The sequence below is a fragment of the Cavenderia fasciculata genome (assembly GCF_000203815.1).
Source record: "Cavenderia fasciculata unplaced genomic scaffold Scf_EU5ZYIE01DZOHE-5, whole genome shotgun sequence".
Classification (NCBI taxonomy): domain Eukaryota; phylum Evosea; class Eumycetozoa; order Acytosteliales; family Cavenderiaceae; genus Cavenderia; species Cavenderia fasciculata.
Window position 1 is genome coordinate 649,794 of NW_004457644.1, and position 18,456 is coordinate 668,249.

Sequence of the window (18,456 nt, forward strand, 5' to 3'; positions counted from 1 at the left end):
CCCCCAATGTGAAATTTACTTTTTGTTGTGTTGTTCATCCCTCATTATTTATTATTTTCATTCAAATAGATAGATATACATCATCACCATCAAAATCAAATCTAATTGCTTAGAGTAGAGATTTTAAAGTGTATAATATTTATATATCAAATGAAATCAATTACTTTGTTTTTATTTGCATTGATTGCAATTATTGCAATTGTTAATGGACAGTCACCAAACATTGTACCATTACCACAATCATTAAATTATGGCTCGACTAGTGTGTCGGTCAACCCAGCAGCCTTTAAGATTGCCACCACTTCATCGTCGACCTTGTTGGGCGTGGCCATCAAGAGATACCAAGGCCTCTTTTTCTTGTTTGACGGAGCCGTCCAAACAGCCCCAGCCCTCACCCTCAACGTGCAAGTCGCCAGCGACAACGAAGACCTCTACCTCGGAGTCGACGAGTCCTACACGATCGTTGCCAACACGGGTTCGTTGACTTTGAGCGCCAACACTGTGTTTGGAGCCATGCGTGGTCTCGAGACCTTTGCCCAACTCATCTCATACGATCCAATCGGCAACGCCTACTCGATCCCATACACCCCCATCAAGATTGTCGACAGTCCCCGTTTCCCATGGCGTGGGTTCATGGTCGACTCGGCCCGTCACTTTTTGCCCAAAAACTTTATCCTCCATATCATCGATGCACTCGGTTTCAACAAGTTTAACGTACTCCACTGGCATTTGGTCGATGCTGTATCGTTCTCGGTTCAGTCTACCACTTACCCCAACTTGACCAAGGCTGCCTACTTCCCAACCGCCATCTACACGCACGACGATATCGAAGAGGTCGTTGCCTATGCCAAGACCTACGGTATCCGTGTGATTCCCGAGTTTGACATTCCAGGCCACACTGGATCATGGGGTGTTGGTTATCCCGAGCTCCTCGCTTCCTGTCCCAACTATGCTGCCAACGTCAACAACCTCGCACTCAACCCATCGCTCCCATACACCTACAACTTCCTCCAAAACTTGTTTGCCGAGATGACCACTGTCTTCCCAGACGAGTACTTCCACGTAGGTGGTGATGAAGTCGTCTTTGGATGCTGGCAGGAGGATCCATCCATTGTCCAATGGATGAACAACAACAACTTTAACCTCGTCGACGTCGAACAATACTTTGAAGACCAACTTGACACCATCCTCGGTACTCTCAACCGTACTAAATTAATGTGGAATGATCCATTCCAAAATGGTGTAAACATTAAACCTGGTACTCTTATTCAAATTTGGGATAGTTGTAAGTTAGGAGAAAAAAAAACAAAAACAAAAAGTTAAAAAATAATATTTATATTAATATTAATATTTCTATTTTCTATTTTCTATTTCTATTTTCTATTTGTTTAAGATTCAATTGTACAACAAATTGTTGATGCAGGATTTAAGGCATTAGTTTCAACTACATGGTATTTGGACAAGCAAGATCCAGCCAACAACATTCACTATGAATGGCAAGATACTTGGAGAGACTTTTATGCTGCCGACCCATACAACAACATCACTACCAACCAAGACAATATCATTGGTGGTGAAGCTTGTATGTGGGCTGAACAAGTCCATCAATTAAATTGGGACGTTAGAGTATGGCCACGTAGCATTGCCATTGCCGAAAGATTGTGGTCTGACCAATCTGTCAACAACCCAGTCACTGCCCTTCCACGTATCGAACAATACACCTGTTTGCTTGGCAATAGAGGTGTTGCTAGTGGTCCATTAATGCCAGACTTTTGTTACATGTCAAATGATTTCTCTGGTCCTTTGGTTAAAGCTATCGATCCACTTCCAAAGCATTTAATCAAAAAAATCCTTGGAAAGAATTAAACCAAATCAAATCAAAATTATTTTAAACCATCCATCTTTTTTTTTTTAAAAATAAATAAATAAATAATTTATTTTTCTCTCTTAACTATCTGTTGTTGTTGTTGTATTATTAGTTGTTGTTGTAGTTGTAGTTGTAGTTGAAGTTGAAGTAGTACAATTATTGATATTTTGATTTTGATTTTGTCCATTTAAATAACCAATACCATCACAAATAATGATATTAACATCTTTTTTACCGTCGGGATCTGGGATGACTTGGAATTTAGCACCAGTCATGAGTGAAGTGAAATGAATACTAGTTTCAGTGTGTAGAGAGATGAGACCTGTTTTAATTTTACTTGTTCCTTTGGCGAGGGCCATAAAGATGATTAATTGGTCTTGAAGGAATTCATCTACACATCCTCCACCATTTAGATCATTGATTAATTGGATGGTGGCATCTTCTGCAACCTTTTCAGCCGGTACTTTGATTTCACCGATTGCCGATGCACCAAATCTACATCCCGTAGAAGTCTCTGCCATGATAAATATATAGGCACAATCTCCATAACTCTCCTTGGCAACATCTACACTACGTTCTTCAATCTCTACCTTGAACTCTTTTTTCAACAACTTTCTAGCATGTTGACACATTCGGTCTGCCACCGATGGATTGATTCTAGTCGATGTAAAGTAGGATGTGATGATGATCTTGGTGACTTGACCACGATCCAATATCTCGATTGGTTTGAGTGGTTCGGTTGTGAGGGGTCTGGTGATGACGGTAGTCTGACCACATCCACGTGGATAGTAGCCACGCTTGTCAATGGTGATGTCCATGTCTACACCCATCAACTTGGCAGCCGGTGCAAAAACCTGTGCAATGTAATCAATCATCGGAGAAAAGGCCACATTGGTGCCACCACCCAACACCAACTTGGTGGAACTACCAAAAAACACAAGACACGGTAACGATATTTGAAGTAAAAGCGTGATGCTGCCAGCAGTACCAGTGTCAGCTTCGATACTAGTGTCTTTGATTTCGTGTGCTAGTCGACGTGGATGATAGTATAGATCGGTCGAGCCAACCTTGCAACCACTGGCATGTGCTCTAAACAAACGTACCAATAGATCGACACCCGATCGATGTTGTGCCTTTAACCCAGGTTGATCTCTACCGTTTCGTATCTTGTTGATTCGAATCGGTTTATTAAACAACGATGCCAATGCAAGACAGTTTCTAATGATCTGTCCTCCACCCTCCAATATTGAACCATCTATTGTATACTCTGGTGTCTCTTCTCTAATTGTATCATCTGACACCACTTCACTTGTTCCACTGCCGTTGCTCTCATCGTCCTTATTTTCTGGTGTTGGTTTAATCTTTGATGTTTGTAAATGAGGTTTATAGTTTCTCTTTGTTTTTGCCATTTTTAAAAAGTACAATAATAATAAATAATAGAAAAAGGAAGATATATATAAAGTTTTATACAACTCAGCAGCGATGTGATGAAAAGTAAGAAAGAAACTGGGAAATTTAGATGAATGTTCGTTGTCTTTGTCTTTTTTTGATATTTAATATCAAATGAGATGATTAATAGGTAGGAAGGTAGTTGAGTAGTCTTGGTTTCACAAAAGTACACATATTGAAATACTGCAGATCAATCTTGTTTTGCGATATATTATATTAGAAGAAGGAAGCGCATTTAATTTATATATTAGTTATTTATAATTATAAAAATATAAATATAATGCTGATGGTTGATCGATTCGATTAGTGTCATTAGGTCGGTCATGTGAGAGTAGTGCGTAATCTTTGATAAGACGGATGAATATAGTGATGAACTTTGATTTCAAATAATTAGGAGCACCTAATGATCTGTTCTTGAGAAAGAAGGATAAAAACTCACAGTTTTGTCTAATATAAACTTGCAGCTTTTGTCATGTATGACCTTTTTTTTTTATTAAAGTGTCTCAATTTTATTCCTTCTTCTACTTTATCCCTTCTTTTTTTCATTTAGTTAGTAGCTGGTGTCAAATATAATAATAATAATATAATACCTAATACTATTATTATTTGTATAGTTTTGTGAATATTAAATCAACTTATCAATACCACCATCATCTATCTCATTCATTCATTCATACACACACATTTATATATTATAGTATATATATATATATTACCTATCCTATCCTATTCTATCATCATATTTAAAATATAACAATACATTTAAAAAATGTTATCAGTAGATAGAAAGAGAACTGAAAAGGTTGATGTAATCAAACCTTTGACTAAATATATCAAGGAGCAATTTAGTAAAGAAGAAGCTGCCGATCATGAACAACAAATCAATACCTTGAGTTCACTTCGTGAAGATGTACGTAATCTTCAAGACAAGACAGAGACTTCCAAGGAAATGATTTGGAAGTATTACTCTATTCTCCAATCTTTAGAAATGAGATTCCCAATCTCTGAAAATAATGTAAGTAGTAGAAAAGAAAAAAGAAATAGAGAAATAAAATAGAGAGAGAAAACAAAAAGAACTCTATACTAATCTAAATACTCTTGTTTCTATAGGTCAGAATTCAATTCCCTTGGACAGATTGTTATAAACAAAGAAAATTTTCATTGTATAGTGTATTTTTTGAAAGAAGTTCAGTATTATTCAACTATGGTTCAATTATTAGTCAAATTGGAGCAACTCAAAATCGATCGACTGTTGAAGGTATCAAAAAGGCATGCAATTCATTCCAATCTGCATCTGGTATCTTTGCACACCTTAGAGAATACATTTCATCGCACCCAGAATGTTTCAATAGTCCAGATTTCTCTGCAGACTCACTTAGTCTATTATCAAATTTGATGATTGCTCAAGCTCAAGAGTGTATCTATGAAAAGGCTGCCATTGACAATATGAGTGACTCTATTCAATCTAAATTGGCCATGCAAACTGCTGAATACTATGATACTGTCTACCAATTAACAAATTCAAATGCTTTAAAAAGTCTTGTTGATAGAGTAAGTAAATAGTAAACAAATGATTGACTATAGATAGAGTCATTAATTTTATTTTTTTCTCTTCTTTTTCTTTTTTTTACTTATTTAGACATGGACAGCAATTTCTTATACAAAATCATTTATATTCAAAGCACTTGCATTCTACAAATATGCAACTGGATTGGAACAAGCTGCTCAATTTGGTGAACAAGTAGCTAGACTCACCATGGCAGTTGAATCTATCAACCAAGCTAAAGTTAATATTCCAAAAACTGCTGTTGTTGAATTTAAGGACTTTTTAGATAAAACTGCAAATGTAAATATAATTATATAATAATGAATAATAATAATAATAACTTTATATGGAAGAGTTTGATATTTATTTTCTATTTCTTTTTATAGATTATTATAAAAGCATTTGAATCTGCTAAAAAGGATAATGATACAATTTATCATGATGTAGTTCCACAATCACATAAATTATCAGCATTGGAAAAGAAACCAATGGCAAAGTCATTACCAATTCCAGAAATCACCTCTAGTGATCCATTCTCTCATCTCGTACCATACTCTGTAAAGGAAGATGCTGCTTTCTACAATGATCAAAAAGAACAATTAATCAAAAAAGAATTGGAAAATATTAAATATCATAATGAATCAGCTAAAGCGTAAGTAAAAAAAAATTATCCAAAGAGATAGATGAATTATTTTATTTATTTAATTTATTTAATTTTATTATTATTTTTTTTTTATAGAACATTATTATCAATGAATTTACCAGGAGCTATTGAAGCATTGGAAATTGGAATTCCAAAGGCATTACAAGAAAAGATGGATTTGGTGAAATCAGAAAGAGGAGTAGAGACTGTGAGTGATCTTTTGAGATCACTACAACAACTCTATGAAGAGGATCATTCGATTTGTCAATCGTCGAATAAATTGTTGGACAAGGAGGAGGAAGAGGACAATGGAATGAGACAACAGTACCAGTCGGCATGGCACCGTACTCCATCCTACACTTTGACGGCCAATCTCCGTCAAGACTTGGCCAAATACACTAGCAACTTGTCGCACTCGTCAAAGAGCGACGCATTTATCCGCAAAAAATTTGAGGATGCCAAGTCGTTGATTGCTGCACTCGAGTCACAAGACGAGGTTGTACAATTGTTGCCATCCAACATTATGCCACTCAACCAAATCCCAGAGGTTGCCAACCTCAAGGCGTCGATTAAATCACTCGACAATCTTATGGCTGCTCGGGAACAAATCGGTGAAAAGTTCAAGCAATTGTCACTCAAGGACGACATTACTGTCAAGCTTATCAGTCCTCCAGGTCGCGACCGTCAACAAGTGTTTAATGAGGAGATATTAAAGTACGAACCACTCCAAACACAACTCAATGACAACTTCCTCAAACAAGAACCATTGCTCGAGTCAATCCGTCAGGAAAACGAAAAGTTTGTTCGTACCAACAGCAAACACGGTAGTCAACGTGAAGAGATTTTACAAAGATTTGCCAATGCCTTCAAGACCTACAACGAACTCAAATCCAATCTCGGTGAAGGTATCCAATTCTATACCAATTTCCAAGAGATTTTATTAAAGTTTAAGAGTCGTTGTGAAGACTTTGTCAATGAACGTCAAAAGGAAAAGAATGAACTTGTCAGACAGATCTCGGCTGGTGTCTCTCCCTATGGCGGATCTCCATCAACCAATGTCGATTACAACAAACCACCAGTCCCATCAAATGTACAATTAAATTCACCCATTTACAAACAACAACAACAACAACAGTATCAACAACCTCCACCACCAGCCTATACACCATATCAACCACAACCATATGGTGCTCCACCTCCAAATTCCTATTCAGCTCCACCAGTATCTTTTGGTGCTCCTCCTCCATCTTTTTCAGCTCCACCAGCTTCTTTTGGTGCTCCTCCACCTTATACTTATAATCAGAATCAACAACAAAATAATAACAATGGTAGACAATATTAAAATTAATAGGTAAATCAAAATAATAAATAATAAAAAAACAATTTTCTAAAAAATCATTTCTCTATCGCGATTGTACAAAATGTTAGTACTAAGCCGAAAAGCTGCAGTCAGAGGAGCAGTTGTTATTGTAGGGCTCTGCTCGTCTTAGTCTAATAAAATACTTATCTCGGCTCTCTCTCATGTTCTTTTTTTTTCTCAAAAAAAAAGTGGGGGTTTTCCACTGATTTTCTCTACAAACTTTCAGAATTCGATCACATGGATCATCAAGTTTAAAAGATCAAAATTTTAATTTACAATTGTATTAACATTTATATTTCTGTTTATTTATTTATTCCAACATTCAATCGATCTATATTTTCTCTCTCTCTCTCTCTCTCTCTCATCCCATCCATCCATTCAATCACCTTGATATCAAACAATTTTTAAAAAAAATGGCATCACACAAACAAACCCAATCATTATACGTAGAATGTCAATTTCCAGACATTAGAAAGAGAATTTATGTTTCATTGGTTGATGAAAATGTAAGAATCCCATATATTACTATTACATTCACTCCTTCTTATCTTGATGATTAATTAATTAAAAATTATTTTAATTTTTTGGTTTTAGATTTTTCAATCAGTTGTTGTTCAACAAGATTGGACTTTAAAATGTTTATTAAATTATTTAAAATCATCATTTAAAGTTTCAGATTCTATTAAATATGTATCATTATTTACAACTGATAAAGTAATGATTACATCATTGGATGTATTGGTTCATAATCAGGTACTTAGATTGACACCTGGTATTGAAACTCCAATCATCCCATATGTCATTCAACAACAACAACCAGAGAAAAAACAACCAACCTCTACTCTTATTCATGATAGATCAGAAGTTGATCATTCAGATGATAATAAGAGTTTATATGATTTATCATATGATTGTAAAAATCCATTCCTAGATATATTCTATGAATTGAAAAGACAATACAAACATTTGATTCAAATTGGAGAATCAAAACCATATACTGCAACTCTCTACCTTGCCTCACATTGTGATAGAACTGATTCATCGGCATGGATAGTATTCAAAAATGACATGCAACCCGATCAATTCACCTATTCCATCCATATGGCCTCGGCCATTGCACTAGAGTATCGATTGAAACAAAATTTCAAAAATCTTACATCAGTCTATCAACTCCCACAAGTATTGGAAGCAGTCATGTTAACCTTTCAAGATTACTATCAAAAGGCACCTGGTAACGCCAAGTATCCTGCTTATATGGATGGTGAATTAGTCTCTTTCTTCCCATCAGATTATATTGAAGTTAATTCAATTACTAAAGTAAGTGTCAAAACAAACCCAAAAACAAATAATACTTTGTTTTAAACTTTTACTTACTTTTACTTTGTAGTCACAATTCATATTAGAATGTAAGGAGATTGAAAATAAGATTAGTCAATCTTTGGGAGTTTGTCAATCAATTATTAAGAATTTATTATTCAAGTTTAAATTATCAAGTATTAAATGTACTGGTTATATCAATAAGAATTTAAAAGGACATCTTGACAAGAATGATGTTCGTCATTTGAAATTCATTGATACCGACGGTCAATCATGTCCCATTTGTTTTGATGATGATTTGACAGTTGACCAAATCGTTCAATTGGCATGTGGACATTACATGTGTACACCATGTTTTACTCAATTCATCGATACTGAAGTTGAACATGGCTTGGGCAATGGATTCCCCATTCAATGTCCAGATGTACATTGTCCACTCATTATCGATTCATCAACCATTTCAGCAACCTTGACCAAGAGTAATCTATTTGAGAATTTCAAGACTCAATTATTTAGAGATTACAAGATTTCATCTGGTAGTCCTCAATGTGCCGTTAAAAATTGTAAACATATGATCCTAAATAATCCAGATCTCCAATTGGTGCTCCCATTCAGTGGATGTACATGTCAATCAACTCTATGTTATCATTGTGGTGCATCTGCCTATCACTGGCCACACTATTGCAAGGGTAACCTCAATGAATTATTCAACGAAGATTTAGAAACTATTAAATATCTCTTGGCAACTTCAACTCTTTGTCCATCTTGTCAATATCCTGTTCAAAAAACAAGTAAGCATAAATATAGAATAGAAAATAGAAAAAAGAAAGAGTAGAGATATTAATATTTATTTATTTATTTATTTATTTATTTGTAGCCGGATGTAATCATATTAAATGTGGAATATGTAATACTGACTTTTGTTATGTTTGTGGACTAAAATATGTAAATGGAGGTCATCCATTGATCAATGGAGCGTATGGGTGCCCTGGAGACCAAAGACGTAAGCTATTGATTGCCAAGGGTGTTGAAAAGTCTGTTGGTTTAAAGGCAAGTACATTGTTGGCCTTGCATGGAAATCCAGATTCACCAGCTCGATTCCTCATTGTTCAATTCCAAGAGTTTTCAAAATCTTTAGAAGGTAACTTTGCTAGAAAGGATTACCAAGGGATCAAGGAAAAGGCCGATTACTGTGTTTCGCTATTCAAAGAATACTTGGAGGAAAAATTAAAAAAGAATGGAAAGAGAAGAAAGGAGATCGTCGATGAAATTCAAAAATGTACTCATGCCATTGCCTCGAGATTCCAAATTAAAAAGAATGGTCATAGCCATATCGAACCTCATGTTGATGACCGTATCAAGATCAAGACAGTGTCATGTACTCTATCAATCAATGGTGTGTTGGATGAAGGTATCAATCTCTTTGTAAAGACAAACATGTCTGAATGGAAGATTGATATTTTAGAATCACTCGGTCTCTCTATGACAAAAGACAACGAATCCAAATTTACAAATTATCTCAACAAAATGATCATCTATAATCTTGGTGGAAATATCATCAAGTCTTCCAGACACGTTGTATTGGGTGAAAGAATCTTTATAGCTCTTCAAGGTGAAGATTATCTTGATCCACAAATCCCAAATGAAAATGAAATATCACCAAGACCATCCTCATCTCCAACTGGTTCATCATCAAACAAGAAACGATCCAATAAGAGATCATCATCTCCACCACCACCACCACCACCTTCATCATCTCCATCAAATATCTATCAAGAATTGGAGGATTTAAGATCCAACCCAATTTACAGAGATGCTGCTGTCTATAATAATGAAGAAGATGAACAACTTGCATTGCTCAGACTCCAAGTCAACGGTGAATTAAAACATCTTTTAGTTGATCAAGAACATGGTGACAGTGATGATGATGACATTGCCGATCAATGGGAAGATTGTTTCGACCAAGGCGAAGAAGAAGATTGGGAATTGATTGAACAACTTGAACAAATCAAACAAATGGAAAAGATGGAAAAGATGAAACAAGAAAAGACCAATCATCACGAGTTTCAAGTTGATGCTCTTGGATGGCAAGTATTCCCAGCTATTCCAAGTTCACCAAGTCGACCACTCTCTATTCCATGTGGTTTGTCGGCAACCAAGAAGAATATCAGTACCAACCATAATCATTTGGAAGATTTCTTGGATGATGATTTTTTGGAAAAGTATGATTCTGTTATCGAAAATTTTGAAAAGGTTCATAAGAAATTACTCTACCCATTACCACCATGGAATTAATCAATTAATAAATAATTAATAATACCCCTCTGATGACATTCCTCTCTCCAACAAAGAGAGAGTGTGTCATCAGTAAAATTGGGAGTTTGTATGATTTTTCATACAAAAGTAAACAAAGAGTAAATTGAACAACAATGGTAAATTATTTATTTATTTGTTGGGGGGTAATAAAAATAGAGTTGAATCGATATTAAATCTAGATTGGTTGGATGATCAAAGATCTATTGATTGATTGATATCATATGTCTCTATCTCTCGACATTCATTCCATTTCTCTTGTCATCTAGAACCCACATATATGGTATATATGTGTATGACCCAGATTTGGTAGTGTTAGTGTGAGGTTGTGTTTGATGGGAAAATACGATTGATTGGTTTACACAGAAGTGGTGTGGGAACGGTTTGGTTTGGATAGTGGTGAACTCCATCCATCAATTTAAATACCCCCCCTATAGTGTGACTGTAGAATGATGGATGAAAGTGGTGGTTCTAAAAAGTAAGTGTTGCAACGGGTAATGTTTATATACAACAAACATTGCTGCTGTTGCTAAATCGGGGTGATGCGTTGTGGCAAATGAAACTTGTTGCAACATCTATCTATGGCAATTCTTACTTTTCAACTTGTTTGTTGTTGCTGTTGTTTGTTGTTATTCTTGTTTGATAATCCATCCTCCTTCATAAATCAAATATATTTAATATATCCACAAACAACTATAACTATAATTATCCTCCTACCTCTTTGTCTGGGTTGATATCAAAAAAGGACACCACTTCACTTTCATCATTGTTGATATCATCACATTGCACTACATTGACACATTGTTTAATCACCAATCACATTGTTACTGTAAACAAAAGAAGAAGAGAAGAAGGTGATCACAACAAAAAAAACCAACACAAATTATTATAATCAAATAATTAAATTATTTTCCTCGTCGACTGCGACCTTGTTCTCTTGTTGTTATAATAATTGCCAATTCATACATTTTAAAGAAAAAACAGAACATCAATCAGAGTGCTCTAACTTGTCTATCGTTTATTCATCGAATTCTCTCTCTTCTTTAAAGAATTCTTACAAATAATATTCAATTAATCATTCCTCCTCCTCTATCTCTTTAATATTACATTGCAACAATTGTTTGTTTCCTTTTTTCAAAGTATTTTTTTTTTTAATTCTTTTAAATATTTTTCCAAGATAGATAGAATCCAGCCAGCAGCCAGACCTTCCTTACCTTATTTAAATGATGGAACCAACACCAAAAGCAATGTCGTATGATGGCAAAGTAGTAATAGCCTCTTCAACCCCAACCACTAATAATCATTCATCTTATTCCTCTTCTTCTTCCTCATCATCGTCATCAAATTATTCTCATTCACACTCCAATTCAAATAGTAATGGTAGTTATATGCCATCAAAATATAATAGTAAAGCTAAACCACCTACCTCCTCTGCCTCATCCTCATCGGGTATTTCTGGAACGTCATCATCATCATCATCAAGTTCATCGACCAAAATAACATCACCCAATCAAATTGAAGGATTTACAGCACATCATTATAGAAGTACTAAAACATCTCCCCCAAAGAGTAGATTCAACCATAGATATTCTCAACAATATGCAACATCTCCACTACCATCATCATCATCATCATCATCACATTCCTCACATTCTCAAAACAAAGGACCAACATCAATTTCCAATACATCCATTTCATCCAATGGAAGTGGTGGTGGTAGCAGTGGAAGTGGAAGTGGAAGTGGAAATCAATCACCAACTTCATCATCCAAAGATGGAAATAATAAATCAAAAATGAAGAGACTGTCACTCACCGTATCAGTATCAACACAAAAATATTTAGAAAAGATTGGTCGTCAATCAAGTATTGGTGCCGATACCGATGACATTAAAGAATTAAAAGTATTACTTCGAAACATTAAACAAGATATTAGAAATATGAAAACAAAAGGAAAACAACATATATTTTCAATTGAAAGTATGTAATAATTAAAATATTAAATATTTTTTATTTCTTTGGACACTAACAAACTCTTTTTTGTTTAGAGGATATGGCAAGAATTCAATTTAGTGAAGTAATGAAAATCATGAGTGATAATTCATTACATAAGACCGATGTAGGTAAAGCACTCAATGAATTGGGTGAACAAATATCAACGTTTGAAGAAAACACCAAAGAGGATTATGTCAATGGTTTGAATGGTCTATTGGAACCATTAATGGTATTTTATGAAAGTGAACTAAGAAAAACAAGAGAATTAAAAAGAGTATGCAAATATATATAAATATATAAATATTTATATAATATATATACCAAATGTAATATGTAATTATTAATGTATATCTTTATTTATTTATTTATTTTCTAAATTTAGAAACAAAATATAATTAGAATTAGATATGAACAAGCATCACAAAATTTACATGAAATTAGAAAGAAACATGATCCAACATCATCTAAAACGAAACAAGCTAAAAAGGAAGAAGATGATATCAAAGCACAATACAATCAAACAACACTAGAGTTTATAGAATCAATGAAAACAACCAAAAAGAAATTACAAGGAAATCTTGGAACAATGATAAAAGAATACGCTGAAATGCAAATCGATTTTTATAGAGAGGCAATGGAAAGTTGGGAAGGTAAATATTAATTAAACCATATTTTAATATTTAATGATATTAATTTCTATATTTTATTTAATTTTTAGAATTCCAAGAGGATTTAGAATCAATTATACCAGATAGAGATGACGATGAAATAGTTGATGATGCAGATGATGAAGATAAAAATGATGAATCAAGTGAAGAAGAGTCAAGTGATTCAAGTGACTAAATCAATTAAACCCTCAATATATATTTTTTTTTATTTATATACACCAACAACAACAACAACAACATTACTAATAACAACTACGCACATAATAATAATAATTTGGATTAATATTATCCACAATAATAACAACATCAACACAACCAGAACACATCATCATCATTTAAAAAAAAAGGAATTGGATAACTACTTGTTCCTTTTTTGTATTTAATTTATTTTATTTATTTATTTATTTATTATTTATTTATTTAAAAATCACATCAAAACTATAATAATAAAACAACATTATATATATATATTTAGATATATAAATATATCTTTCTTTCTTTCTTTACTTGGTCTCGGTTTTAAGAGTCTCCCATTGCCCGTTGCTTTGAATGAAAAGTCGCCACCAATTTCGATTTTGTGGTTTTTCAATTTTTTTTTAATAAACAGAGAACTGGGAGAGAGAATCATTATTCGAGAGAGATATTTGTTGTTATAGAGTAGTACTACTATTGATAGCTATTGTTATCTCTTACCTACTATCATTATAATTGTTTTATATATTTGTAACAAGAAAGATATACATATATAGTTTAGTATAGAATAGAATAGTAGAAGGGATGTCAGAGTCAGTCTCTACCCCAGCAACAGCAGTAGCAGCCGATGGTGCTGCTTCCTCAGAGACACCATCATGGAAGAAGATTTGGTCATTAGGTGAAATGAAAGATGATTCAAAGACATGGACTTTAGCATCTGATGCAGGTGTATGTTTATAAGAGGAAGAGAATGAAGAACATTAATGTTAAATGTATAACATATCCTTATTTATCTTTCTATCTATCCTAATTATAGTTATTAAATTATATGCAAGATTTTGCCAATAGATTGATTAATCAAACAAAGGAACTTGAAAATCATGTAGATAGTTTGGTTCACGATGTTAAATCAACTCATGTTAAAGTACACAATACATTTGACCAATTCCTTATGTTGTCTCATTCACAATTTATTGAAAATGTTTGTCCACCTGAATAGTTAAACTATATCATTATCTCAATTATATTGACCTCCTCCTCCTCCTCCTCCTCCTCGTCCATTTACATTTTCTAACTATATTTAGAGAGTATATGAAGATAATTCAGAGATTGAAAAGGTTGAAGAAACAACAACAACAACCGAAACTACACAAGAACTTACAGAGGAAATGTTGATTCCAAAGTTTACAAGAGCGATTGCATTGGGTCTTACTGCATTGGACAAGGCAAATTTAATGAACTCTGCGATGGAACAATCTGAAACTACACCAACCGATATTGCCAACGGGGTCGATGGTAGCAATGTCGATTTATTGCTTGCCGATGGATCTGTATCACCAAGTGCCGCTACAGCCGCTGACAAAAAGGTTGAAAAACTTGATCATTATCTTAGATATCCATTACCACATATCATTGGTTCACAACAATTTAAAGATGATGATTATTGTGGTCTTTTCATTGAAGGTAAGAGAAAGAAAAAGAAATAACCATATGACCAAATACTTATTTAATTAATTTAGAATCAGATACTGAATCTAGTGAATCAGAAGTTAGTGAATCTGAATCTGAATCTGAATCTGAAATTGATGAAGAAAAACCATTAGAAGGAACGGATTCATTACCCATTTCTACTGGTGGTGTTCCACCTCCATTCTTTGGTGAAGAGGATGATATTAGACCAACTACCTCTGGCATGTTTGGTGATTCTGCTATTTCAACTCAACCAGTAAGTTTTAAAAAAAAAAAGATTTAAGATTGTTTATTATTTGTTTATTTATTTATTTCTTTTTTAGGAGGAACAAGGCGAATCATCATTATTTGATGATGATATATTTGGTGGTGGAGGATCAAGTTCAAATTCAACTGCAAACAAACCAAAATCAACATTTACTTCATCACTTTCAGATATTCTTGGTGATGATGATAATGATATTTTTGGAGATAAAAAACAACAACAAGCTCCTGCCGAAAAGAGAGATGGATTCCAAGACGAATTGGCTGCTGCCATTGGATCAGGACCAAAGAAACCAACCAAGTCTGAAGATGAAGAATCAAAGGATGGTTTATTCGAAGAAGAGGATAAACCAGCTGCCAAACCAAAGAAAACAAGATCAATCTTTGATGATGAAGATGAAGATGATTTGTTTGCTCCCAAATCCTCCTCATCATCTGCAAAGAAAAAAGTTACATTTGATGATTCAATGTTTGATGATTCCCCAGCAAACAACAAAACAACAACTACTTCCTCCTCCTCCTCAACCACTCAAAAGAAATCACTTGGAGATCTTTTCTCTTCTGAATTTTTGGATGATGAACCAGCTCCAAAGAAATCAACTTCCTCTTCATCCTCCTCCTCCTCGTCTACTAAAAAGTCATTAAGTTTCTTGGATGATGATGGTGATGACTTGTTATTTGCACCAAAACCAAAAAAGAAAGAAACTATAAAGGTGGAAGAACCAGTAGTTGAAGAAGAAAAACCAGCAGCTGCTACTGTATCTTCTCCTCTAGGAGATATAGAAGAACCAGAAGTTAAACCACAACAAGAAGTTAAAAAGAAACCAATTGGTGGAGTTAAATTGTTTGACTTTGGAGATGTTGGAGAAGACGAATTGTTTTCAGCCAAGAAAAAAGATACCAAAAAGAAAGACACTACATCTGATATTTTGGGTCTCGATGGTGATATGTTGGATCGTCCAAACATCGCAGCCAAGAAGCACGTACCAAAGAAATACGATGACTCTTCTGATATTTTGGGACTTGGAGGTGCTGCACCAGTAGCAGCAGAGAAAAAGGAAGAAAAGAAACCAGCTAAAAAGGATTTCTTTAACGATCTCGATGATGATGAAATCATTAAACCAAAGAAAAAAGAAGAAGAATCAAAACCAACAGCAGCAGCAGCAGCAGCAGCAGTTCAAGAAGAAAAGAAGATTGAAGAACCAACAAAACCAGTGGTTGTTGAAGAAGAAAAACCAGTCAAGAAAACAATTGGACCATTGGGTGATGTCATGGAGGAAGAAATTATTGTTAAACCCAAAAAGGTTGAAGAAAAGAAGATTGAAGAACCAACAACAACAAAACCAGTGGAAGAAAAGAAACCAAAGAAATCATTTTTCGATGATATCGATGAAAGTAATCCTTTGGGTACAAAGGAAACAACCCCAGTCATTGCCACCAAACCTAAAGAAGAAGTTGTTGTTGCCGCCGCTCCAAAGAAATCATTCTTTGATGACATTGATGACAAACCAACAAAAAAGACAGAAGAAAAGAAAAAGAAATCATTTTTCGACGACATTGACGATAAACCACTCACCAGTGGTTCAACAAGTGACTCTGATTCATTATTTGGAGGTGTTTCAAAGAAACCATCGTCATCATCACAAGAAAAGAAACAAGTTGTATCAGATCCATTTGATATCAAGGGAACAAATGATGATAATAGTTTATTTGGAATTGCAAAGAAACCAGCACAACCAAAACAACAAGAAACTGCAGTCGACCCACTCGGAAATGGTTCATCAACCCAAGCTCCAGCTGCTGCAACTACAACCAAAAAGACAGACTTTTTCTCTGAATTGGGAAATGACAATCACAAACCATCGGAATTGTTTAGTGATGTACCACAAACCAAAAAGCCAGTCTCATCGACCAACAAGCCAAGCAAGGATTTCTTTGCCGACTTTGACGAAAAACCATCAACCACTGCCTTGGCAAGTAAAGATGATATTTTCGAAACACCAATCGATTCCAAGCAATCAGCTTTTACTCCAATTGTAAAGGAGGCCGACAGTTCATCTGAAGGTTTAGGAATCCCAAAGAAATCAACCACCACCGCCACCACAACTGTTGAAAAGAAGACTGGTTCTGGATTATTTGAAGATTCAACTTCTTCTCCATTACTTGGAGTCAAACCAAGCAGTGTAGCCAAAAAGGAAATGGCTCCAGTTGAAGACAAGGAAGATAGAAACCCATCTCCAGCCACCATCCAAACCAGAGAAAGAACAAAATCGATTGGATCAATGTTTGAACAACAATTAAAGGAAAAGGAAAAAGAAAAGGAAAAGGAAAAGGAAAAGGATCTTGGTATAAAGAAGGGTGCTCCAAGTGGAAAGATCTCTAATCTCCTCGGTGTATTGGCTCTCGATCCATCCAGGATGGCACCAGGCGCCAAGATGCCAAGCAAAAAGAAAACTGAAACCGACACTGAAGAGAGTGGAACTGAAGGAAGCAGCCACGAAAAGAGTGATACTGAATCGGTCGCCGCTCCAACCAGCAATGGTACTAGATCAAGAGCAAGCAGTGTATCTCAACCACCCGCCAGTGGAGATGACAATGACGACGATGAAAGTTCTAGCAAATTGGCACATGCAACAAAGGGTCGTCCCAAATCTGCCGGTAGAAGATTACCAACTAGAAAGACTGCTGGAAGAAAACAAACAACTTCTGAATCATCAGATTCTGAAAAGAAATCCTCCTCCTCCTCCTCCTCCTCTGAACCATCCATTTTCGATAGTATGCCATCAACTAGTAATGGTAGTAGTAATGCATCTGATTCCAGCTTATTAGGAATCCCATCACCAACAAACAAATCTAAACCATCTTCACCACTTACCGTTATTGATCCTCCAACAACAACAACAAATGATAATATCACCACTACCACCACCAAACCTAAACCTGTAAAATCAACTACCCCTGCAAATGCCGACTCTATTTTTGATGATATTCCACAAGTACCAGTTCCAACAAAGGCCAAAACAGCAACCACCAAAAAGGCTGCTGCCGCTGCCGCAACTACCACCAAAAAAGATACACCCAAAAAAGAATCAGCCTCTGCCGATTCACTCTTTGATGATGTCCCTACCACAACCAAAACATCAACTAAAAAGAAGACTACTACAGACGATCTATTTGGAGAAGAAGCTCCATCCAAACCAAAATCATCCACATCCAAAAAGGCATCAGCAACTAAAAAGAAATCAACAGCTGTTGACAATCTTTTTGATTAATCAACAAACAAATCAATCTAATAAATAGATATAATTTTTTATAAACAAAAAAAAGTAAACTAATTTTTTTAAAAACCAAATCGAATTGGTTATTTGTATTTAT

At 34.8% G+C, this 18,456-nt stretch overlaps 6 protein-coding genes across 6 annotated transcripts; 5 read left to right on the plus strand and 1 right to left on the minus strand.

Annotated features, from left to right (window-relative positions):
- Nucleotides 1–150: 150 nt before the first annotated feature.
- On the plus strand, nt 151–1,866 carry nagA (beta-N-acetylhexosaminidase; the record flags this gene model as incomplete). Its single annotated transcript, XM_004354705.1, has 2 exons — nt 151–1,285; nt 1,394–1,866. The coding sequence occupies 2 exons, from the start codon at nt 151–153 to the stop codon at nt 1,864–1,866; spliced, it is 1,608 nt and encodes a 535-aa protein (XP_004354757.1).
- An 81-nt stretch (nt 1,867–1,947) lies between these two features.
- rtc1 (RNA 3'-terminal phosphate cyclase) lies at nt 1,948–3,276 on the minus strand (the record flags this gene model as incomplete). The annotated part of the gene is made up of 1 exon (XM_004354706.1): nt 1,948–3,276. The coding sequence occupies one exon, from the start codon at nt 3,274–3,276 to the stop codon at nt 1,948–1,950; it is 1,329 nt and encodes a 442-aa protein (XP_004354758.1).
- Nucleotides 3,277–4,085: 809 nt separating this feature from the next.
- On the plus strand, nt 4,086–6,847 carry alxA (ALG-2 interacting protein X; the record flags this gene model as incomplete). Its single annotated transcript, XM_004354707.1, has 5 exons — nt 4,086–4,331; nt 4,427–4,867; nt 4,956–5,162; nt 5,249–5,514; nt 5,602–6,847. 5 exons carry the CDS (start codon nt 4,086–4,088, stop codon nt 6,845–6,847), a joined length of 2,406 nt encoding a protein of 801 aa, XP_004354759.1.
- A 431-nt stretch (nt 6,848–7,278) lies between these two features.
- On the plus strand, nt 7,279–10,477 carry DFA_09407 (uncharacterized protein; the record flags this gene model as incomplete). The annotated part of the gene is made up of 4 exons (XM_004354708.1): nt 7,279–7,371; nt 7,460–8,182; nt 8,253–8,973; nt 9,060–10,477. 4 exons carry the CDS (start codon nt 7,279–7,281, stop codon nt 10,475–10,477), a joined length of 2,955 nt encoding a protein of 984 aa, XP_004354760.1.
- Nucleotides 10,478–11,721: 1,244 nt separating this feature from the next.
- Nucleotides 11,722–13,330, plus strand: DFA_09408 (uncharacterized protein; the record flags this gene model as incomplete). Its single annotated transcript, XM_004354709.1, has 4 exons — nt 11,722–12,472; nt 12,541–12,761; nt 12,870–13,137; nt 13,206–13,330. The coding sequence occupies 4 exons, from the start codon at nt 11,722–11,724 to the stop codon at nt 13,328–13,330; spliced, it is 1,365 nt and encodes a 454-aa protein (XP_004354761.1).
- Nucleotides 13,331–13,932: 602 nt separating this feature from the next.
- Nucleotides 13,933–18,353, plus strand: DFA_09409 (villin headpiece domain-containing protein; the record flags this gene model as incomplete). The annotated part of the gene is made up of 5 exons (XM_004354710.1): nt 13,933–14,076; nt 14,165–14,329; nt 14,433–14,811; nt 14,868–15,073; nt 15,141–18,353. The coding sequence occupies 5 exons, from the start codon at nt 13,933–13,935 to the stop codon at nt 18,351–18,353; spliced, it is 4,107 nt and encodes a 1,368-aa protein (XP_004354762.1).
- Nucleotides 18,354–18,456: the final 103 nt, after the last annotated feature.